Raw genomic sequence first — 24,456 nt, forward strand, 5'->3', positions numbered from 1 at the left:
AACTTGGAAACAGTATCAAAAGGGGAAGCACACACCTGACCCAGTAATTCCTTTTCTAAGAATTTAACCCTTAGGAAATAATCACACCAGTGGGGGTGGGGGAAAAGCAAGCACAGAAATGCTTGTCCCAGTGCTTTATTTTATTTATTTATTTTTTTGATAACAGGGAAATGCTGCAAACAACCTGAATGGTTTAAAATGTTTAAACAAATTATGCTATATCCATTCAACGGAATATCATGCACCAGTAAAAATGACATTATAATTAGATATTTGAATAGGTGATGATATGAAAGGATTGTTATTTCAGGTGTGACAGTGGTTTTGAAGTTATGTTTTTAAGAATCCTTTTTATTGGGGGGTGTAATACTTTGTGAGGGTGTGTAAATGTCTAGCTATTACATTGTTTTGTACACCTGAAACTAATAAAATAAAAGAAGAATAATCACTTAAAAAATGAATCTTTTTTTTTTTAAGATTTTTATTGGGGAATTGGGGGAGGAGAACAGCGTTGGGGAATCAGGGAAGAGGAACAGAAAAGTTGCTGTCCTTTTGTTTTTCAGTCTAGTTGTGGAGGATGTTGCTTCACTGGCCCACGTTGGTATTATCATTGCGCTCTTCCCAGGGTGAGGCAGTCGCTCATTGGCCATTGGATGGCCACTCACGGCAGCTCACGGCAGCCCACTACAGCAGGGGCTGCAGCCTATGCCATTGCCGGTGACTCACAGCAGCCCAGCTCCAGGTCGAGCTGTTGTTCACCATCTTAGCTGTAGAGGGCGCAGTGTCACTGGCCCATGTGGGATCCGAACTGGGGCCCTGCTGCTCAGAGCTGGCGTCCCAATCCAACTCTTAACCAACGCACCACTTGGCCGGCCCAAAGCCATTTTCTTAAAAGACAGAAATGTTCAGGGACAGCCTTTTCACCTCTAGCATTCTGACTGAATGGTCTTGGGTCATGGCACATTCCTAACAAAAGCCACCTGGCTAGCTTGACACCTGGCACTTACTCCACTGACAATGCTCTCCACGATTCCAATCACATATCGGAGGGCCTGACGAGGGCCTGACTCTATTGTTGGATGCCCTTGTCAATGACGACAACCTCAACAGTGACCACTGGCAGCACTTTCTCCAGCACATGTGCATCCAGCCTCACATTCTGTCACACCCAGATGTCAGCTGGGCCAGGACTGGGACTGTCCCTACTGCAGAAATGAGGGAGCTGAAGTGAGTGGGCTTGTCCACAGGTCACAGCTGAGTAGCCCAGGCAGGACCCAGCCCCAGAGGGACTCTCTTATCCCAGGAGCCACCTCTCTTTGGTGGTCAGGACCCTGCTGGTGGGGGCTGGGGCCAGCCCTCCATTCAGGAGATGAGGACCACTACATGTTGATCGTGCACATGTGCAAAACTCAGACACCTGTATTATCACTCAGCAAAGGGTATCCAGCCCCCAATGCATTTCACGTGAACAGCAGCAGCTGGCAGGCTAAATATAGCAACTGCTCATGGACCGCCCATTACTAAGGATACCACTGTTCCCACCGTGATCTCTCCAGCTTAGCTACCTGGAATCACCTTGGAGTCCCTCCTGGCCTCCCACACTTCCTGTGATGCCCTTTGGAAGAATTTGCTCTCCCAACTTGGCACTGTGAGGACCCCCCCACCTCCCACACACACACCTTATGGGAATGGCCTGAAGGCTCTGCACCCAGAAGTTATGGACCAAAGGAATCACTGTGCCAGGCCAAAGCACCAGGCACACACTTCTCCCACTCATTCTTCCATTCGTGCTCTCTCCCTCCCTCCACCCCTTCCTTTATCCACCCAACAAATAGTTGCTGCATGTCTACCTAAGATGAGCAAGGCTGTAGGCACTGGGATTGTCAGGGAAGTTGGGCATTAAACAGATGAGTACACAGTGAGTAATCATCACAGTTGTGGTGAGGGCCATGAAGCAGAGGCGCCAGGTGTCCGGAGAGCAACCACTGCGGGTAGGAAGTATGCCTGGCCTGGCCTGGGGAGACAGGAGGGAGAACACTCATGATATAACAACAGCCATCGTGTGTGTGTGTGTGTGTGTGTGTGTGTGTGTGTGTGTGTGTGTGTGTGNTGTGTGTGTGTGTGTGTGTGTGTGTGTGTGTGTGTGTGTGTGTGAGAGAGAGAGAGAGAGAGAGAGAGAGAGAGAGAGAGAGAGAGAGAGAGAGGCAGACAGAAAGACAGACGCTCCACAGCACACAGGGCTCGTGCCAGCTGTCTAACTGCCTGGGGGTTCTCGCTATTTCCCATCTGAAGACAGGAACCTGAGGCCCAGGGATGCAAAGGCAACAGAGTATGGTGCTCAGCTTAGGAGAGAGAAAATCAGACCTCACAACAGCCTCAGTGCCAGGCCTAACTAGTCACAGGTTTGCCTGGAGCAGGCAGAGATGCTGCCAGGGTAGCTGGGACCAAGGGCTCCTGTGGCCAAGCCCTGAAGGTGACACTTCTGGCTGAGCTCACAAAACATCTCTGAATAGGAGCTCTCTATAAACGCAGAGCCGCCTCATCAGTGACAAAATGTCCCATGGGCCAGACTGGCCTCCCCACTTCTGATGCTTAATGATGAGGAGGAATGATGGGCTCGCTGTAGCAGCATTTCTTCCAAGGCAGGCATGGGGCCATGACTCAAGAGCCTCATTAAAATGGAAATCCCATTCCTCAGGAGAAGTTACCCCATGTCTGAGCAGTGGAGTGTATCCGACTGTCTTCCAAAGAAAAATGTAAGGTGGATGCCAGTAGGAGAGGAAAACCCCTCACTCAGTCATCTAAAGCCAGAACCTGCCCACTGGAATTCCAGCTTGCAATCTCCATCCTGGTCCCACATGAACCCACTACAATTTCCCCTCGCTTTGCAAAGGGCAGTGTCCAAGGCTGCAGGAGCTGCCAATCCCTGCCTAGGTAGCTACCTACCCAAAGGCAGCCTGATTTCAGCCTCGCTCTCTGGTTTTGTGGCTGCCTGCTGGCCCAGCTTTGCTCTCCCCTGCTCTCACCTGGGCAAAGGTGGCCTACAAGTGTATGGCACTGTGCACATCAAACATCTGGGGTTCTAGACAGAATGTTCCTTCTGTGTCCAGGCATCGAGGGCCCACACATGGGCACAGCCTCTGTCCTTTCCATGGGAGGAGAAAGGACCCCAAATGTGGTGGCCCCTGGAGAGCACTGCCACCTAAACCTGGGCAAGGACAAACCCAGGCCAGGGTCTGTGAAGCCTCTGCCCCAGATAGTTGCCCCACAGGCTTCCTTTTGTGTGTGGAGGGTGGGGGCAGTTTAGGGAGCAGGGAGATCATGAAAACGGCCATGCCCTGCCCCTTGCCCCTAGCCCAAGCCTGTGCTACCCTCAGGTTCAGCCTCGGTTTTGAGAACCAATGTTGCTCTCAGGCGAAAGCTCTGGACGAACGGTTTTCAAATCTTTGCACTGGAACCATTTTTCAAACAGAGATTCATCACTACAGACCACCAGATACAATACAAGAGAAGCTGTTGGGTCGTCGGGAAAGTCATGACATATTTTTCTATGTTTTTCAATGCAAAAATGCATCATGACTTTCCCGACGACCCCAATACTTAGGCTGACAGAATGGGAGGAGGTCAGCCCTGACCCACCCATCAGCACCCTCCCCAGAGGAGGACAGCAGCTTGCACAGGCCAAGGTGCAAGAATCACACCAAGATCCTGGGCTGCTGGTGCCACTGTCCCCAGGTTTGCTTCGTGTGGACAGGAGCAGCTACCATGCTGCCGAGAACCAACCTCCACTGGGCCCAGCTCTCCCTGTGCTCACAGGCCCTTCCTGGCAACCCAGCCTGCCTGTAAGGGGCCTCCAGAAGCTTCTGTGCCTCCTGTCCCTGGCTCCAGGGAACTTGTCTTGTCCTTTCCACAATTCATGGCTGTCGCACCTGCCTGCTGGCCTGGCCTCCCTCCAGAGCCAGGTCTGAGTTCGTGACAGTTTCCTGGCCTTGGCTGGGCATGCGCAAGGGGCAGTACAGAGTGTGAGGAGCCCATAGAGCTGCTGCCTGCCTTCCTGCTCTTTCCTGCTCCAGATGGAGGCAATGGGGAACAACTGGGAGGAAGCTGAAGGTGGTCAGGGACGGATCTGTAGAAGAGATAGCATCTCAGAAGGACCCAAAAGGGGTGGCAAGATTTCATGCTCCCTCATTAGACACATTCGGTCATCCCTGCCCACTGCTGGCCATGCCTGGTGGAACGGGGGCTGGGTACCTGCTCCAAGCTGCACCAAAGCCTCTCACCCACGAATATGAAACTGGGGCACAGAGAGAGAGAGGCATGAGGCTGCAGGGCAGGGCAGGCTCACTGGCAGAACAAAGTTATAGAGGAACAAAGAAGCCAGTCTGCATAAGGAACAGAAACAGAGGGGACGCCAGGAGAGAACCAGAAATGGGAGAATCAGAGGGAGCAGGTGCCGACACATCCTGTCCCTCCAGGATGCACCCTGAGCACAACCCCCTACTTTTATTGAAGACAGCTTGAGTGGGTTTTTGTTCCCTGCCACCAACTGACCATGAATAGAAAACAATGACAAAATAATAATAATAATAATAATAATAATAATAATAATAATAGAATTAATAAAAGGCCCCTGTCTATAAAGGTATTTCCAGTGCAGTTAGGAGACATCCCCGCATGCATGAGACCATCACACACAGGGCTGTTGTTAACTAGGGATTCAGGCTGAAGAGCCAGGGATCACGGGTGGTGGTACCGATTGGCATTTGTCAGCTGCATCACAGGGCTCTCTCTCACCTAGAGTTCTTTTGTATTCTTTTATTTTGTTATTATTGTTGTTATTTATCCTTGCAATCATCTCATGATACAGACTTTCTTCTTCCCTTTGATGAGCAGACAAATTAAGCCTTAGAGAGATTGAGGGCTTCGTCCAAAGTCACCAAGGGGCTCAGAGCAAAGCCAGGATCCCCAATTTTGCACACCTTTTACTGAGCCACACCTCCTCACACCACCAAGACTCATCAACTGCCTGGGGGTGGAGAGCAGGGACAACAGAGCCCAGTCTTTCAGTTCCATAGCCCAAAATATCTAGGCCTGACCTTTCAAAGTTTATCTCCAATCAAAACTCCAACTGGCCAAGTGAAATGCAGGGGGAACCCAGGGAGATGTCCCAACCCTACTTGCCTTGGGTTTAGGTCACGCATTCAGACCTGACTCCCAGTGTCCTCTGCCTCAGGAACTAATGACTTCATGAGCTGACAGCCTCACCCGCATCAGAGCCTGGAGCAAGTGCCCACAGATCCACAAGCAGGTTACCTACCACCTAAATGGCAACAAAGCATAAGCCTTTTGAATCTGATAATTACAAAGGAAAGTGCTATTATGCCCTTTAGTTACAAAGGAAGCAATTAGTAATCAAGGTAATTGTCCTGGCAGGAAAATGAAACTGAAACTATCTTAATGGTAAGAATGTATCAAATGTATACTGACCTTTTTGTCTACTTTTCCTTGGCGAGTAACTGACCTACTGATCTTACTACTCCTCTTATGAAGGATAAGCCCCCTCTCCCCCATAAAAAAAGAATTTCAGAATGCCTCTTTCTCTACTCAAGTAAGGGAGCCACCTCTGGGCTGGCTCTTGGGCTTAGCAGGCAGGCAAAGGGTCTTAGAGGAAGAGGCAAGGTCAGAGCAAACACTGCTGATCACCGTCATTGTGAAAATTCAACTCACTTTCTCTGAGAACGGAACATCAATCTCCTTGACTTCTGCACATACAGTCAAACTTCCTGGTGACCCATTTACCCTAAGCCGCTTTCAGCTGGCACTGATTTATGTGGTCCCTCAGGGGTAAGCTGCTGCCATCTGTATGGGTCACAGGATCACATCTAAATCCAAATTGTCAGCACCTCTTACAGAACAAAACACCATCACTTTGCTAAGTTCCTTTCTGGTGGCTCTTAGCTTTGCTAATGTGGATACTGGAGAATTGACTCCAACTCATGTCCCAACCTTAACCCTGCAGGGCCCAGTGGGAAGGCCAAGCCATCAGAAGTCTCCACCCTTCTCTGACCTCTGGCTCCACGCTAAGCCCTGCTTTTTTTTTAAAAGATTTTTTTTTTTAATTGGGGAATTGGGGGAAGGGGAACAGACAAGTTGCTGTTGTTTTGTTCTTCAATCTAGTTGTGGAGGATGTTGCTTCATTGGCCCAAGTTGGCACCATCATTGCGCTCTTCCCGGGTGAGGCAGATCAGTCGCCGGCTTCTGGACGGCCGCTCACTGTGGCTGCTGGCCGCTCACAGTGGCTGCTGGCTACACATGGTAGCCCATGGCAACCCACTGCAGCAGTGGCTGCAGGCTACGCTGTCGCCGGCGACTCACGGCAGCCCAGCTCCAGGTTGAGCTGTTGTTCAGCATCTTAGCTGTGGAGGGCAGTGTCACTGGCCCTCATATGTGGGATCCGAACCGGGGCTCTCTGGTGTCCCAAGTCAGTTCTTAACCAACGCGCTACTCGGCCGGCCCCAAGCCCTGCTTCTTTAGAAAGAATTCTCTCCTAGCTGAGGGATGCTAACTTCCTCTCTGGTTTCTTCAGACTCTGGGTAAGCCCAGCCTTCTCTGCTGGAAGCACACGTGTCCCTGCTTTCTTAGTCCCCCCACCCCCATTCCCTTTTCTAGTTCCCTCACACCCTCTAACACACCAGGGAGAGTACTGGTTCCTTTAAATAAGCTTCATTCCAATGCACTGTTCATTTCTTAGATGTGATAATAGTACTTTGGTTATGTTCATTTAAAAAAGGAAGCCTTATCTTTTAAAAATACATCCAGAAATATCGACAAATGGAAGGACATGATGTCTGCAATTGGCTTCAAAATTATACAGGATAAGGGAAGAAGGTGGAGGCGTAGAGGCAACACTGAGGTGATAATTGGGTGACAGATACGTGCGGGTTCCTGAGATGCTTCTGTCCATATCTGTTTATGCCTTAAATTTTCTATAACAACAAAAAAAGGTTTTTAAACCCCCATCCCTGAGAAGGTGAAGGGATTAGAAAGAGCAAATTAGTAGACACAATAGAGTCATGGGGATATGAAATACAGAATGAAGAATATAATCAACAATGTTTAAAGATTATGTAAGGTGCCAGATGGGCACTGGACTTATCAGGGGGATCACTTCATAGGCTGTGTAGATGCCTGACCAATGCGCTGTACACCTGAAGCTGAATAATATTGTATGTCAACTACAAGAAAAAAAATATTTTAAATATATATATATATAAAATATATAATATATATATAAATATAATGTATATACACACACATACACACACCTACATAGTAACAGGAGGTGGAGTATAGCATAAGGAAGATAGCCAATGGTATTGTAACAGTTACATAAGATGTCAGAGGGGTAGCAGATGGGGAGGTTATCACTTTGTGAGGGGTGTAAATGTCTATTATGCTGCTTTGTACACCTGAAACTAATAAAAAAAATAATATTAGGAGTGAAATCAGAAATAAAAACTGCAAATAGCCTACATCTATAAGAAAAAAACAACAACTCATCCCTGGGTTTTACAGCATCCTCGAGTCCAGCTGTCTTACCTAAGGCTTCTACCTGCACCTCTTTTCAACTGACACATGTTACTGAGCAACAACTATACTGCGGGCTCTGCTCAGGCTGCAAAGTGAAAGCGACTGGTCCCGCCTGCAACAAGTCCTAGGGCTGCTATCCCAAACTGCAGAATCCTGTCCTCTATTTAAACAAAACCCCCACAGCGTCATTTCTCAAACTGGGCATTGCTTTTTCTTTCCCCCAAAACCAGAATGGGCAGTCAGGGGCTCTCCATCCTTGGCCACGTGCAGTGAGCCAAGTTTCCTGTCCTGGCATCGCTGAGGAGAAACCTTAACTCCCCCGTTCCTCTCTCGGTCTTCTTGGAGGAGGTGGCCCAGGTGTGAGTCAGGGCAGAGAAGAGTTTGAAGGGAAGAGAGGCTGGCACATCCACATTGTGGAGGGTTTGGGTGAGGTCGATCCATCCGCAGCCTGAGGGCCAAGCACCAAGCACCAGGACCCATCCTGCCTCCCACCTGCACTAGAAGCATGGGAGAGAGCACTGAGGCCACAGGGGCTCCAGGCCTGACTCCCGGGCATTGGGCACTGCCTAACCCAAAGAGCTTCAAACCAGAAACCGACTTCCCCTCCAGACTAGGCACAGGTGTGTGTGTTTGTTCTGAAGCCAGTGCGGCATTCTCGAGGAAGCCTGAATTCACAGCAAAAGTGGGCAGAGAAGACCCACCTTGAACAACTGACCCATCGAGGAGCAGTGACCCTTCTGGGTACCATTAAATGTCCATCTTGGGTCCATCACAGAAACAGAAGCCACTCTCTTGGGTCAGCAATGCCCTTCACCACTGTCCCATTTCATTGACCAATAATTCACACCCATATTCTCACTTTCTCAGTTCAGATGAGGACCATGAAGAGAGAGTCTCTGATGAGTAAAGAGTATAGCACTCCCAATACGGTCACAACCCCTCCTTTTAGGCAGAAAAAAAGACTGCATCAACACCTGGAAGACAGGGGCTGAGAATTCAGATACGAGCACACCTAGTGAACACCCTACACCGTCCCTTTGTGTCCCTGAATCCAGCACATTAAAAAAGTATGTGGTAGTAAAACAGAATTAAACCCCCCCTCCATGAAAAGTATGGCATTTGGAAATGGGGGAAAGGAGACAGGTGCGGCAAGCAATCCAGGGAGTCTGAGCAGACCATGCTTCTCAAAATGAGATGGGGTTGGGGGGCAGCATGAGCCCTGCATGTAATGCTAGTTAAAAACAGGGGTCCCTGGGGCTGGCCAAGTGGCTCAGTTGGTTGAGAGTGTGAGCTCTGAGCGGCAGTGTCATTGGTTCGATTCCCACATGGACCAGTGAGCTGCGCCCAAGCTGAGCTGCCTCTGAGCTGCCATCAGGTGGCAGGATGGCTCAGCTGGTGAGAGCACATGCTCCTAACAACCAGGTTGCTGGTTTGACTCCCACATGGGATGGTGGGCTATGCCCACCTGCAACTAAGATTGAACACGACACCTTGAGCTGAGCTGCCCTGAGCTGCCGATGGGCGGCCGAATGGCAACTGGACTTGGAGCTGAGCTAGCTGCACCCTCTACAACTAAGACTGAAGGACAACAACTTGGCTGCTCCCCTTCCCCAATTCCCCAACACTGTTGCCCTTCCCCAATTCCCCAGTAAAATCTTTAAAAAAACAACAAAAAAAATGGGGATTCCTGGGCACCATCTGACCATCAGATCAGAATCTTGGTGTTCCTTCTCTAAGAATTGTAATACTCTCACCCCAAGGGACGCCATGCCCACCAAAGTTAGAGAAAAGTTATTCTGTTGTTTAATCCATGCCAGTCTATAGTTGACTAATTTAACGAGCTCACAAGAAACCTTTTATACCTCCCGACAAGGTAGGCAGATGGGGCTTCTCCTCCTTGTGACTGAGGGGTCTGAGAGTTAATAGTTTAAATGTGGCTGGTTTTCCTTTGTCCTGAGAAGAATACACCCTGTCCTCACGCAGCCTCTAGGGAGTAAGGATGGAGGAGGTGGCTGCAGAAGAACTCACCATAGCTCAGTACTCGCACATCCTCCAAGCACTAAGGAACAACTCCCCCCAACAAGTAAGAAACCCCGCACTTCAGGGAGACGTTCCTTCAAGAGGGAAGTGAAAAATGTGGAGTGGACCGAGGAGAGACCACCATTTTCTCCAGGCCACGTGCATCCCCAAGGCACAAAGGCAGCAGGTTTTCCAGGAGCTGTTTACAGAGCCAGAACAATTCCACACTCCCCAGGAATTTATTATTTCCGCCTCAGGGGACCCCAACCAACAGGAACTGGAGGAAAGCCTTTGAAGTCCTACCTTTCAGAGGATTTTCATTTTGGAGCAATAGGATGACAGGCTGCCCAGCTGTTCTTTAGGGTCAGTCTCCAGGGCCACCAGCACCCCGCCCCCCCCCCCTGCACAAATGCTGGCCTTGGTTGCTCTAAGGGCAGAACCTGGGCTGCCTGGGATCATTCCAAGCACTGGGCTGTGATATCAGAATAGGGCTATGACATCAATGTGGGACAGGGTAGGAAAGAGGGAACCCCCTGAGGGGCTGGATGAGCGGAGAGGGAGAGGGAGAGGGAGAGGGAGAGAGAGAGAGAGAGAGAGAGAGAGAGAGAGAGGGAGAGAGAGAGAGAGAGATGGCGGGCTCTGTATTCCATTCTTAAAGCCTCCCAGCACCTGCAGCGAGGCAGGCCTAAAGATCTTCTGAAAATGATTTTCAAGTATTGAGAGGTGCTTTGCAAGCCAGCCAAGCTGCTGGCGCTTCCTTGGACACCAATTCAGGAGCAAAGAAAGCGAACAAACCATCCTCTAGCTCCCCCCTGTGTCAAATGGAAGCATACTCTATTTTCTGACAGGGAGGTTCCACTTCGGACCCCACCCAGGGAGTCAGGAGCAGAGCTCCCAAATTGGCTGGGTCTCAAAGTCCCCTCGGATATAGTTAAATACAGGGAGATAAAATGCTGGATGCCCTTTATATTTGAATTTCAGATACACAATAAATACACTTTAGTATAACGATGTCCCACCTATTGCATGGGACACACTTACACTAAAACATTGTTGTGTATTTGAACTTCAAATTAAACTGGGTGACCTGTATTTTTATTTGCTAAATCTGGCAATTTTACACAGGGAGGTTTTTTTTTTCTTTTTTAATGCAGGTGCCCCCAGTGCTGCTTTCATTCATTCAGATTTATCAGGGCAGGGGGGCCTGGGAATCTGTATTATGTTTAAGCCACCAAGGTGACTATTATCAATATCTACAGATAATTTTTTCTGAGCGTTTGCCAAACCCTGTGCTAAGTTCTTTTCATGCATTATCTAGGTTAATCCTCACAGCACCTCTAAGAGGTGGTTCTATTATTAAGCCTGTTTTACAGAGGAATGGGACAAAAGACAGCAAAGCAATTTGCCCAAGGTCACACAATCAGGGAGCCATGGTTTGAACCCAGGCAGGCTGGCTCTCACTGACTAAGAAATCTTTGAATTGGAAGGACTCTGGGGAGGCACATGATCAAAGCCTCCAGAGGACTGACAAATGGGGAATCATGAGCCCATGCCCATGCTCTCTGCTATGCTACCATGCACAAGGGACTGCACCAGGTGGCAGAAAGCAAGCATCTGGCCCAGGCAGAGGGCTGGCTTGGGGAGGGTTTTCAGAATGGCCTGTCCTTGAAGGTCAAGGAGACCTAAGGGGAAGCAGGATGTAGGCAGGGGCTAGGTGCTTGGGAAGAGGGTTTGAAGGCAAGAGGTTCAGCATGCACCCGGCCTGGTGGCAAGACAGTGTGCTGATGAGGAGAGGGAAGCTGACCAGGTCTGCAGGGCAGGGGAGAGCCAAAGAAGGGATATAAGTAAAAAATGCATTTGTGTAGTGATATCTCATACGGTTCTTAATTTGTATTTCTCTAATAGCTAATGATAATGAGCACCTTTTCAAGTGCTTATCTGTCATCTGTATCTTCTCTTCAGTAAAATATCTGTTCATATTTTTGCATATCTTATAGATTGTCTTTTGAGAATTCTTTATATATTCTAGATACTAGTCCTTTGTCAGACAAGTGGTTTGCAAATATTTTCTTTTAACATACAGATATCCAATTGTTCCAACATTACTCGTTGCAAAGACCATCCCTTTTCAGTTTAATTGCATTTGCACCTTTGTCAAAATCCAAATGATCATGTTTGTATGGGTCCATTTCTGGACTCTATTCTGTTCCATTAATTTATGAGGTCAGACAATTAAGTTTGCAAATTCATCTTAGAAAATGTTACATACTTCATTGCTGAATATCACTATGGTCACATTCAAAGTACCCCCTTGGGAAGCTATGCACTGATGCCAGTGCCTAGTCCACCCATCAAAGCAATTTTGGAACTCTTTTTCTGGAATGGCCATCAGAGCTGTCGTCGTATTCCCCTTGATGTCCCGAATGTCATCAAGATGTCTTCCTTTCAATATTTCCTTCATCTTCAGGTAAAGAAAGAAGTCATTGGAGGCCAGATCAGGTGAGTAGGGAGGGTGTTCCAATACAGTTATTTGTTTACTGGCTAAAAACTCCCTCACAGACAGTGCCGTGTCAGCTGGTACATTGTTGTGATGCAAGAACCATGAATTGTTGGCGAAAAGTTCAGGTCATCTAACTTTTTCATGCAGCCTTTTCAGCACTTCCAAATAGTAAACTTGGTTAAATGTTTGTCCAGTTGGTACAAATTCATAGTGAGTAATCTCTCTAATATCAAGAAAAGGTTAGCAACATAGTTGCAACAAGTTCACGAACTTAATTGGCAGACCTCATATGTGTCTTGTCTCTTTGCCAACATCATACTGTTTTGATGATAGTTTCTTTATAGTCTTAAAACTGAGTAATTACTCCAACTTTATTCCTCTTTTTCAAAATTGCTTCAGCTATTCTAGTTCATTTGTCTTTCAGTATAAATTTATAATAAGTTTGTCTCTACTAAAAAAATGTCTTGTTGGGATTTTTATTGGAATTGCATTAAATCTATTGATCAATTTGAGGAGAACTAACATCTTTACTCTGTTGAATCTTATGATCCAAAGCACTGCATGTGTCTCCTTTTATTTTGGTCTTTTCTTTCCTCAGCATTTTATAGTTTTCAGTATAAAAATACTATATACGTTTTGGGATATTTCTACCTAAGTATTTCAAGAGGGGCATTGTAAAAAATTTTTTTTTTTTGGTTTTCAATTGTTCACTGGTAACATGTAGAAATATAATTGACCTTTGTGTACTGATCTTGTATCCTATGACCTTGCTAAACTCACTTATTCTAAGAGTATTTTTGTAGATTTCTTAGGATCTTCTACATAGCCATCATGTCATATGCAAATAGGGTAGTTTTGTTTATTCTTTGTCATATGAATGCCTTTGATTTCTATTTTTTTTAAGATTTTTATTAGGGAATTGGGGGATAGGAACAGCCCTGGGGAATTGGGGGAAGGGGAACAGACAAGTTGCTGTCCTTTGTTCTTCAGTCTAGTTGTGGAGGACGTTGCTTCACTGGCCCAAGTTGGCACCACCATTGCGCTCTTCCCAGGCGAGGCAGATCAGTCGCCGGCTTCTGGACAGCTGCTAAAGGCTGTTGCTGGCTACACATGGTAGCCCATGGCAACCCACTGCAGCAGGGGCTGCAGCCTACACCGTTCCTGGCGACTCATGGCAGCCCAGCTCCAGGTTGAGCTGTTGTTCAGCATCTTAGCTGTAGAGGGCAGTGTCACTGGCCCTCATATGTGGGATCCGAACCGGGGCCCTCTGATGTCCCAAGCCAGCTCTTAACCAACGCGCCACTCAGCCGGCCCTGAATATCTTTGATTTCTTTTCTTGCTTTATTATTTTATACTGGCTAGGACTTCCAGTATGAGGATGAATGAGTTGTGAGAATGGACATCCTTGACTTGTTACTGATCCTAGGGGGAATACATTCAGTTTTTCACCATTAAGTATGATGTCGGTTGTTTGAAGATGCTCTTTTTTTTTTTAAGATTTTATTGGGGAATTGGGGGAGGGAACAGCGTTGGGGAATCGTAGAAGGGGAACAGACAAGTTGCCGTCCTCTTGTTCGTCAGTTTAGTTGCGGAGGACATTGCTTCACTGGCCCATGTTGGTATTGTGATCACTGTGCTCTTCCTGGCTGATGCAGATCACCGGCCACTGGATGGCCGCTCATGGCAGCTCATGGCAGCTCACGCCGGCTGCTGGCGACTCACGGTAGCTTACAGCAGCCCACTGCAGCCCCACTGCAACCTACGCTGTTGCTGGCGACTCACGGCAGCACAGCTCCAGGTTGAGCTGTTGTTCACCATCTTAGCTGTAGAGGGCGCAGCGTCACTGGCCCATGTGGGATCTGAACCTGCGGCCCTGCTGCTCAGAGTTCGCGCTCCCAAGACAACTCTTAACCAATGCGCTACTCAGCCGGCCCTGAAGATGCTCTTAATCAGGTGGAAGAATTCCTTCAGGTGGGGGAGTTCCTAGTTTGCTAAGAGTTTTTACCATGAATGATATTAAATTTTTTCAAATGTTTTTCTGCATCAATTGATATGATCATTTAGTTTTTCTTATTTAGACCATTAATATGGTGATTCCATTGATTGATTTTTAAATATTGGACCTGCCTTAAACTCCTAGTATAACCCCACTTGGTAATGGTGTATTATTCTATTTACGAGCTATATTCAAATTGCTAATATTTTGCTGAGGATTTTTTCACTGGCATTCATGAGAGATATTGGTCTGAAGTTTTCTTTTCTTGTGTTATCTTTGTCTGGTTTGGTAACAGGGCAATGTTGTCCTCATAAAATGAGTTGGGAAGTGTTCCCTCCCTTTCTATTTTCTGGAAAAGATTGTGTGGAAAGGGTTTTGTTCCTTTTTCAAGTGTTTGGGCGAATTCACCAGTGAAATCACGTGGGCCTGGAGATTTCTTTTTTGGAAGGTTTCAAACTATGAATGCAACTTCTTTAATAATTGTAGGATTATTCAGGTTATATATTTGATATTAGGTGCGTTTTAGAGTTTATGACTTTTGAGCAATTATTTTATCTAAGTTGTCAAATTTATGGGTAGAGTTGTTTGTAGTATTCCCTTATCCTTTTCTGACTGGATCTGTATTGTTAATTGCTTCTTTCATTCCTGATGTTGGTAATTTGATATTTTCATTTTAGCAGGCAACTGACCTAGTTGGATTCAAGTCACAAGTTCTCACCAGCCTTCTCTGGGTGATGGTTTCACTGTCAGTTCTGTTTTCAAAGTCTTTTCAGTGCTATTCTCTCCATCATGTGTGCCAGTCAGTGGCCACTGGGATCCGGGTATCCATATAGCTTTTAGTTCAGTTCTCAAAGTCCTTAATATGCTGTTTGGGATCTGATTCATGCACATGCAGCTTGCACGCAAACCCAGGAGTTCATAAACTACTTTATGGGTCACTTTCCCAAGGTCTTTTCTCTCTGTGATATCCTGGCATTTTTCAGTTCCCTAAGGGCTTCCTTTTTCAGTCTTCTGGCCTGAGATTTGTGCTTTATTTATCCATCTCTGCTATCTACTTTCCATCATGGCACCCATATCTGGGGCCAAGTGGTGGAAAGAGAGAGAGAGAAATGCATCAGGAGTTAGCTAACTCTCTTGGGACCACAGCTTTTCCTATTAGAGAGGAGGGTTCCTCAGAGTTCTAGGTACCTGCAGGGCCCCTGCTGCCACGATCACTGCCAGGAGACCCTTTCCTGCTCCTTGAGCCTTAACTAGAGGGCTTGTCCTGGAACTCTTTCTGATTCCAGCCTGAAAAATAACAGAAGGGGAAAAAAATTGTTTTGTGGAGTGAGGGGGAGGCAAGGTCCTTTGCTGGGGAGGTGGGAAGCTGTGGTGAGGATATGCAGAGTGGAAAGGACTTGGAGAACCACTAGGAGATGGGAGAGGAAGCTGGCAGGGACGGGGCAGGCCCTGACAAAGGCCCAGCAGAAGTCCTGGATTTGAGGGGCTGCTGTTCTGCACAGCTGGGAGGGGTGGCCCTCAGAACTTGGCTGTATAGCATATGACCTGGGTTGGTGAAGGGGCCCTACCACTCTACCTGAAGGCAGAATGTGCAGAACGGAAGGGTCATCATCAAAAGGGCAACAGCCTTACTGCTGTCAACTGAGCAGCCACCACACTGCAGTCACCAGGCTGAGCAGTTTGCAACATAATTTAATTTATTCCTGTTAACAACTCTAAGAGGTCTTTCTCCTTAGACATACTTTAGAGTGAAGAAACGGAGGCACAGAGTGGCCAAGTGACTATGCCAAAGTGACCCAGCTAGTAAGTGACACAGCTGGGATTCAAATCCAGGACTGCCTGGTTCTGGGGCTACCCCAGTTAGGTGGAGGACATGTGGGTGTGATGGAAGCTAGACAATCAGGCGAGGGAGGAAGACCCTCCCCAGGAGGGACTGAGCGATAGACACAGGGCCAGGCCAAGTGAGGAAGGATAAGAAAGAAGGCAGCTACTGAAGAGCCAGAGAAGTCTAGAGGGTACTGGAAGGGGAGCTGCTGGGGTGGCCAGAAAAGTCAGCCTCTGACTTTCAGATGACTGAGCCAGAGCCCCAGTGTCTGGAGGTTGGCTGTGTGGGGGAAGCTGACAGGGTCTGGTGAGGTCGGCTGCCTGGGGCCAGGCGCTACGTGTCGAGGCACAGCTGAAGATGCAAGGGTGTGCCAACCAGGGGACAAGGCCTAGGGTTTAGAGAGAAGCTCCATGGCCAAGGGCCCTGGTGGACCTGGGGGCTGAGGTGGGTGGGGAGCAATCCCAGAGGGGCACCGAGATTCCAAGATTTGGCTGAATGAGTGGCATGGGGAAGCAATGGTGGAGGTGGGCACAGCCCTGGGCCTTGGTCCCCTGTCCCTGTCAGAGGGAGGGGGCTGCCCAGATGGAAGCTCATTCTCCCGATTACGTTCTTTCCCCACAAAGGCACCACATTCAGATGAGCCCACGTGGACCTTAAAAAGACAGGTGAGTGAGCAATGCGCCTATGCAAGCCAGCCCTGCCAGGCCCAGCATGCCCTCAGAAGGGCCTCGATCCAGCCACCAGGTGGCAGCTGCAGACACCAGATAAAGCTTTCCATAGTCAAAGCCCACACTTCAGAAGCTGCTTACATAGTAAACCATCCATCCCATCCTGACCCCTCATCAGAATATCAGAAAACTCCACACTCTTCCTCACATAAATTTCTCTAATAACACACAAGAAAGGGCTTGAAAGTCCACAAATAAGGAAGAATTGTCTTGAAAGGCTGCTTGATCCCGCCGTGAGCTGTGGTCTCTCTGGTGACATCAGTGATATCAGGTCCTGCCCATCTCCAGCCCAGCAGGAGTCCTTGGGTAGAAGCAGGTCATTCTGCTGTGTGGGGGCTGCTGCCACTTACCCACAGTGGTCTGGCCTCCTGTGCTCTGGAGATGGCTTCTGTGCTCTGGACACTGAGCCTGTCCAGCCCTCTCTTCCACCAGGAGCTCTGTGCCCTTGGCCAGATGGAGGCCCTTTCCCCAGATCCTGCCCAGGCCACCCCCTCATCCTTGAGGGAGGAAGTAAGGAGGCCGGCCGCACCAGGCTGGTCTTGAACCTCCCTTGGTGACTGCCAGGCTGGAGGACGTCGCAGCGTGACTGCATGTAAGGCCCCGGGCCACAGAAAATCCCCATAGTCCCTGAACACATCAGCCCTTTCCCAGCCATTCCCACTGCCTGGACAGCCTCACTTTTTCTTTCCTCACTCCATATTTCAGATTCCTCGATCCCTCCAAACCCAGCTCAGGTCTCACTACAGCAGCCTTCCCTGACGTCCTTTTCCTTCCACGACTCATCCCGGTAGTGACAGCTCCCTACCTTACACTGTGCTAATTCACCTGTAAGCCATTCTCACCTCTGTAGAAGCTGCCACAACTCATTCATGAAGTTTGAGTTGAATGAATGACATTCATTCCCACTGAAAGGGGACAAGAACACATATAGTGCAGAGGTCTACTGGGGAATTTTGGTATATAATAAAAATTCTTGTGGCCTGGAAATAAGTGTTCCTTTCTTTTGCTCATTTAGGCAACTGGCTCGTTAAGGTGACAAATACAAAACTAGAAAAATCTCAAAAGGCCAAATTTCAGGTGTCCAAGGGGACAGTCACTACAGAAGGCAGCAGAGGATGGGTGCCGCTGAGAGGTGGGCTCCAGGAGTGCTACCGGTCCGGGGCTCTGGGGCGGGTCCATAGGTGGGCGGGGCTGGCAGAGGGAGGGCCAATGTCCCAGCACAAGACTCCTGACCGATACAGACACTCCTTTGGGGGTTGCTGACATGCCCCCGCAGGGAAGCCATGGCCCGTCCCTCTGTACCCGCTAGTGGCATGTCCCTGGCAGGAGAGGAGGGCTGCCTTCCCAGATACACAGCCCTCTGGGGCTGCTGCACCACATTTTGAGGAAATGCATGTTGTTGGAGGGAGGTAGGTCATTTCAAGACAGCGAAAGCATTTTTTTCCCTTCGCCTTTCAAACACCCTGGGTGCTTGACCCCCTGAGGATGATTCTGTCACACCATCTGCCACCAGCTGTGGTGACTTATGAGCGCTGGGGCACACTTCCCGACAGCCATGCTGGGATGAGTGAAATTGGTTGCACTCACAGCACCACACTTTTTCCATATACAGTAATACCTTGGTTTGCAAGCATAATTTGTTCCAGAAACAAACTACTCATATTGCAAGACATCACTCTTTTACCAAGTTAAAATGTATTAGAAATGTTTGCTCATCTTGCAGAACACTCACAAACCACGTTACTCGGAATCCAAGGTTTTACTGTATTGTCATGCAATCCTGGTAGCAGCGGAGCCAGAAATGGGGAAGCTGGAGCTCAGAAACATTCACCAGTTTGATCAAGGCCCAGAGCAGGACGGAAGCTTAGGGTTAGAAGCCTGGCCAACCATTCTTTTTACATATGAAGAGACTGAGGACCCGAGAGACACAGCAACTTGCCAAGTCAGACCTGACTCTTGGGCCAGCAACCACAGAATATTCTATCAAATTTGGAGAGCAAACAGCTAAAGAAATACAAAGTTAGCCTAGGAGGACAACACCCAAGCCCTGGAAGGACCCTTGGGACCTCGCCCCAAGCCCAGCCCTCTGCTGGAACTTCCCATTATGTCCCTTATTACCCGCTCCCTCTCTTAGTCCACTGTTTCGTTTCTCAGACTAAGCAGAAATTGGTCTCATGACTTCCACCACTGGTTCTGCTTGTGCCTCCCAGTGTCATAGAAAACAGGTCTGTGTCCTCATTCACAGGCTCTGACCCTTCAAGCTTTCAATGTGAGTAGGCTCTGCCTGGCCTTTCTTTCTCCAGACTAAAAGTCATGAATTCCTTCATCTGTCTAGTGGTGACGGGTAGAGAGACACCACACCACCACAGTCCTCCCCTCCAAGGAGGGTTCTGGTGCTGCCAAGGGTGTCGTGGCCGCTGTGCCTGCTGGCCCCACAACAGATCCTGACTGGGTACCAACTCCAGTGCCAAGCTCAGTGCTTCATTCCACTGTGGCTGGAAAAGATACACTGTAGGATTTCAATCCTTTGAAATGTATTGAGACTTGTTTTGTGGCCTAACACATATTCTATCCTGGAGAATGTCCCACATATATTTGAGAAGAATGTGAGTTCTGCTGCCAGTGCAGTGTTCCACATATCTGTTGAGTCTAGTTGGTTTATAGGACCCAAGCGTTGTAATCACCTTTCTCCAAAGAAGATATCCCAACCCTTTTATAAAATCACAGTACTTGCATGAAAGCGTCTCCTTCACATACATTAATTCATTTTTTAAAAACACTTTTTTTTTCTAACTTTATTGGGGATCAGTGTGTTTTTCCCAGGCCCCATCAGTAGTTGTCCTTTAATCTTAGTTGTGGAGGGCGCAGTTCAGCTCCAAGTCTAGTTGCCGTTTTCAATCTAGTTGCTGGGTCGGGGTGGTGGGAGTGGGGAGGGGTGCAGCTGGCCATTCCATATGGGAGTCGAACCGGCAACCTTGCTGTATAAGAGCACGCGCTCTAACCAACTGAGCCATTGGGCTGCCCACCGGCAGCTCAGCAGAAGCTCACCTCAAGTCATTGTCTTCAATCTAGTTGCGGAGGGTGCACCTCACTGGCCCATGTGGGAATAGAAGCGGCAGCCCTGTTGTCCAGAGCTCACGCTCTAACCAACTGAGCCACCCAGCCTCCCCATTAATTAATTTGTGCTTCAACAAGCCAAAAGGAGAGGGATCCTATCATTTCTCCCTGACATGTAGTATTATACCGTGAATTGTACCTGAACGGCCTGTATCCTTACACAGAAGGCTAACCCCTTGGGAACACAAGACATGGACTTAGTCTCCAGCCCCTGACCATGGGAAAGGGCATGAAGTGAAGGCAGGTGAGCCTGAGGCTGCTCCCTCAGAGATCCCAACCTCTCCCAGAGGAAGTCCAGGCCAGCAATCCCTAGCATGGCCCAGCTGAATTAACACGCACTTTCCCTCAGCTGCCCATCCCAGGAAAACAGTTCCAGAATAATGAATCCAATAAATGCTGCCTGCTACATTATTTTCAGGAAGTTCCTAGGAAATGAAGCAATTTATTATTTATTTTACTTAGGAATAGCTAGGAAGAGGAAGCTAGTTCTCCCATAGCATCAGTGCTCCCACACTTAGCCAATGAGGTTGTCCTGAGCCTAGCTGCACTACCAGCCACATCATTCTCCACAGTGGCTTTCCACAGGCTTCCAAACTGAGACCGCAGGTCCTGCTGGGGGGTCTCAGCACAGTCTACGCCTGAGATAGCTCCCCAAACCCCTCCTTCACTGGGAAATGGAGTGGTACCCTGGGGACCCCTTGCCAAGCTCAGCGTCACTGCTGACACACCAGAGCCACATGAGTACTGACCCCAAGAAAAAGAATCGCCGCCAGGGGGAGGGGAGGACCCATGCTTGGGTGAGACTAAAAGAGAAGGTCCAGCTGACACTCAAGGACCTTCAATGTGCATCGAGAAACTAGCGCGAGGGGAGAGACCCCCAAGGCAGGGAGACTGGGTACGGAGCTTGGTGACCAAGGTCGCCAGCTCCTTTCCTCCTGCTTTTTGCTAGACCTCCTTCCACAGGACTCACTGTCTCCCCAGCCAGCCTGTGACAGAATCCTGGAGAAGAGGGGCTGTGACTCGTTCTCACTTGGAGTCCTGCCTTCCTAAAAAAACCCACACAGGTCTATGGAAACACACACCATTTTGCTTGCAACTTCAGAAGGATCACAGCTTCCTAATCCTTACTCTCTGTGTGTGTGGACTCAGTTTTTACCCATCAGAAACATCTGCTATCGTGCTGGGTGGGTGAGTCTGGGGGAGGCAGGCATCTGACACACTGCTACAGGAATCTACTAGTACAACCCTGTGGAAGGCAGGTGACAATCTCTCAGAATTACAAATGCACCCTCCCACTGACCCAATAACCCCACTTCCCGGAAGGTATACTTCACTCATACTTGTACACATATGAAATGAAATGCAAGGTTACTCATTGCAGAATGGCAAAATAAACACCCTAAGTGATCATCAACAGACTATAGGTTAAATATACCATGGTACGTCCATACAATGAAATACTGTAGTTTTGTAAAAACAAAGAGGAAGCTTTTTATGCAGATAGGGAAAAAGTCTAAGATATACTGCTAAATGGAAAAAAATCAAGGTGGAAGACTATATGTATTTTAAAATAAGTACCTATTTAAATATGTATGCAAAGACACGAGACACTGGTAGCTCTGGTTGCCTCTGCGTGGGAGAGCTGGGTAGGTAGCTGGGGACAGAGTCAAGGGCAGAATTCACTGCACATGCTTCTGAAGCTATTGGTTTATGAATCATAGAAAGATATTATGTATTAAAAAATAAATATATTAAAGTAAAAAATAAAAAGTCTTGCTTGGGATATCAGAGCTTGCCTCCCACCTTGGCAAAGGCGGCAGCACTGGCTAAATGGTTTTCAACCTCCATAATAGGCATAGGAGAAAGTCTGGCCCAAGGCACAGGTTCAAGATCCTGGACTCCTATCCCCAACTACTGCTTCTGGAGCTGACCCACTGTAGCATCTGGAGGGTCTGCTCAAGTCCAGGAACCAGGCTCTCCCAAACAAAGGGGCACACAGCCCCAACCACAGACATTCCCATCTCGAGAACTGCCAGCCATCCCGACCATGCAAGCATCTCACTGCTGAGGACGCACGGAGCTGAGTGGGAAAGGCAAACACAAACCTCGACCTTCCAGGACTGGTCTGGACTAACCTGGGTCTCCTGGTCACCACTGCCCCCCCAAACTCTTTCTATTCCCACTCTCTCCAGACCCACGATGCTGCACGTACACCCGCTGTGCCAAGTACTCGCTACCTGAATGGCTGTTCATCATGCGGACAGCCTTGGCCTTGGCCAGCTCCAGGGCGGTGATCCACTGTTGCCGCTCCACCTCCGAGCTGGTCTTGAGGTGGTAGGTCCTTGCCCCACTGGTCAGTATGATACCGCAAGAATCCTCCGTGTCAAAGTGCGTGGTGGACAGGTTGATGGTGCCACGGCAGGTGTGGGCCATTTCACCCTGATTTCTGTAGGATGCAAGAGAAGGTATGGGTTGAGGCTCCCAAACTCAATAGCTCCGGACTGAAGAAAGCCTCAAGAGAAAATCCTCAGGATCTCAGACCCTTGGAGCTGGGAGAGGCCCTGGAGTCAGAGCTGGAGATGATGCCTATTGGGATTGACTGGTAGGAGCTTGGTTGCAAGGCACTCAGTGGGGAGAGTGGCAGAGGGAGGAGGGCCTGCATCAGTGCCACAAGCAGGACATGCCTGATGGTGTCTGAACCCTTGCAGACACCAAGAAATGGAGAAGGGTGACCGCCTGGGGTTCTGCTAGGCTGCTCAGACCTCTAACTCCATCCCAGACTCTTTCCACTAAGTCTCAGAACCACAGAGCAGGGTGGGAATCTACCACTAGCATTGGTAGTAGAGACACAGGGGGTGGAGTTGGAGGCATCCTCTGCCAGGAGTGACCTGGGAACCAAGATCCACAGAGCAACAATGCCATCATTCTCCTCTGGCCCCATAACAAATGAGGTAAATGCATGGTTAGGCTAACACATGCAACCTCATGACAAGAGACATCCTTTGCTGGTTCCAAGATTATGGAGCTGATGGTACCAAAGTAAGGGGAAGCAGAGGAAACTAAATTGTGGGCCATTTCCAACTGTGACCAGTGCCTGAAAACTGAGATCCCATTATCACGACTACTTAAGTCACTCTCCCTTAGACACTCAAAGGAGATTCAGAACCCCCAAGACATACTGGATCTCTTTCCACAGAGGGTGCTGGAAAAGGGAGAGCAACGGGTTCCCAGGGTACCACTCCATTTCCTGGTGAAGGAGGGTTTGGGGGTCATATCAGCAGGTAACACTGCCAGTGGCAGGAGCCCATTTGGCAATTCTGCTGCCCATTGATGCTCATTTATTTTCCCTGGCTGTCATCATCTGTCATTTTCTTGATTCTCCTACCAGCTCTCAAGTCAAATGACTTGACACTCAGTAAGACATTCGTCTTTCACTGGAACAGCTGCTGCCTTCTGATTCCCTACTGCTTTGGTTACAGTCCTTAGAGAAGATGACATAGTTTATACCTGAAGAAAGATCCCCTCTCAGGTGCTGACATCTTCCACTTGAAGGAACCTCATTCTAATTTACAAAACTGGCAAAGCTGGGCATGCCTGTCTGTAGGAAGCCTGCTGTTTTACGTTTAAGGACATTTCAGGCTAGAGGTTGTTCAGGTGTTAAATAGTATAACTAAAAATGATACTATGGCTTAGCTCAAAAAGAGGAGGGGGGTGACAGTATTCTAAGCAGAGGGAAATATGTGGGGCAAAGACTATGAGGCAAGGAGGGGTTTATAGCTTTCAAAGAACAGAAAAAACTTCCATGTGGCTTGAGCATTGAGAACAAGAGAGTGGATGAGAAAAAAAATGAAGCGAGAAAAGCAGGCAGGGATCAAACGTAGTAGTACCTTGCAGGCCACATCAAGGACTTAGACTTTTATCCCAAAACTAAATCAGTGGGCCTTCTGGGCCTAATATCAGGAAAGAAGCAGAGGTGACCAAGAGTTCCGGAAGTTCCTAAGGAAAGCCTTGTGCAAGGTGGGAGATGGAAGCCAGGCCACTGTATGAAACCAGGGCTGGGCTGGGAGTTATCCAGTGGCTGCTGTATTGGATTATAAGCCATCGACCAAAATAAAGTCCATATAGAGTCCTATAAGTCCCTACTGATATAAGTAAATAATTGAAGGAATAAACAAATGGGGAAAAGGGACAGATCTTCCTTAATAGGATTAGATGGAATTGTGGAAATAGAAAATCACTAAATGTAATGCGGGATCCTGGGTTGAATTGTAAAGCAGAAAAAAGACATTAGTGGAAAAACTTGTAAAATACAAATAAAGTTTAAAGATTAGTTAATAGTATTATAATAATGTTAATTTCCTGGTGTTGATAATGTACTTTTTTTTGTAAGATGTTAACATTAGGGCAAGTTAGGTGAAAAATATATGGGAACTCTCTGCACTATATTTGCAACTTTTCTGTACGTCTACGTTATTTCAAAATGAAACTAAAATTTAATGCTGCCATCACCTTTTGCCCAGGGTCATAGCTGATATGAAGTCTGTGGTCAGAACCTGAACTCACTTGCCCTTAGGCTCAGTGACTGGGCTGGAGATATTCCCAATGTCAGTGAAGGACAGAAGCCCCAAAGCCCACACCATAAAGCCTGCATCATAAAGGTTCTGGACTTGGCTCTCCAGGG

General features: G+C 48.1%; 1 protein-coding gene across 4 annotated transcripts in view; it reads right to left on the minus strand.

Moving 5' to 3' along the window:
• The window catches only part of OSBP2 (oxysterol binding protein 2), a 176,950-nt gene that overhangs the window by 121,598 nt on the left and 30,896 nt on the right, over nucleotides 1-24,456 (minus strand). For all 4 annotated transcript variants that reach the window (XM_019643138.1, XM_019643134.1, XM_019643135.1 and 1 more), the window contains exon 2: nucleotides 22,013-22,221. In XM_019643138.1, coding sequence (XP_019498683.1) covers nucleotides 22,013-22,208 — 196 coding nt within the window. In that variant the 5' untranslated portion in view covers nucleotides 22,209-22,221. The remainder of the gene's footprint in view (nucleotides 1-22,012; nucleotides 22,222-24,456) is intronic.

This window comes from Hipposideros armiger, unplaced genomic scaffold, assembly GCF_001890085.2.
Source record: "Hipposideros armiger isolate ML-2016 unplaced genomic scaffold, ASM189008v1 scaffold_75, whole genome shotgun sequence".
In the NCBI taxonomy this organism is placed as follows: Eukaryota; Metazoa; Chordata; class Mammalia; order Chiroptera; family Hipposideridae; genus Hipposideros; species Hipposideros armiger.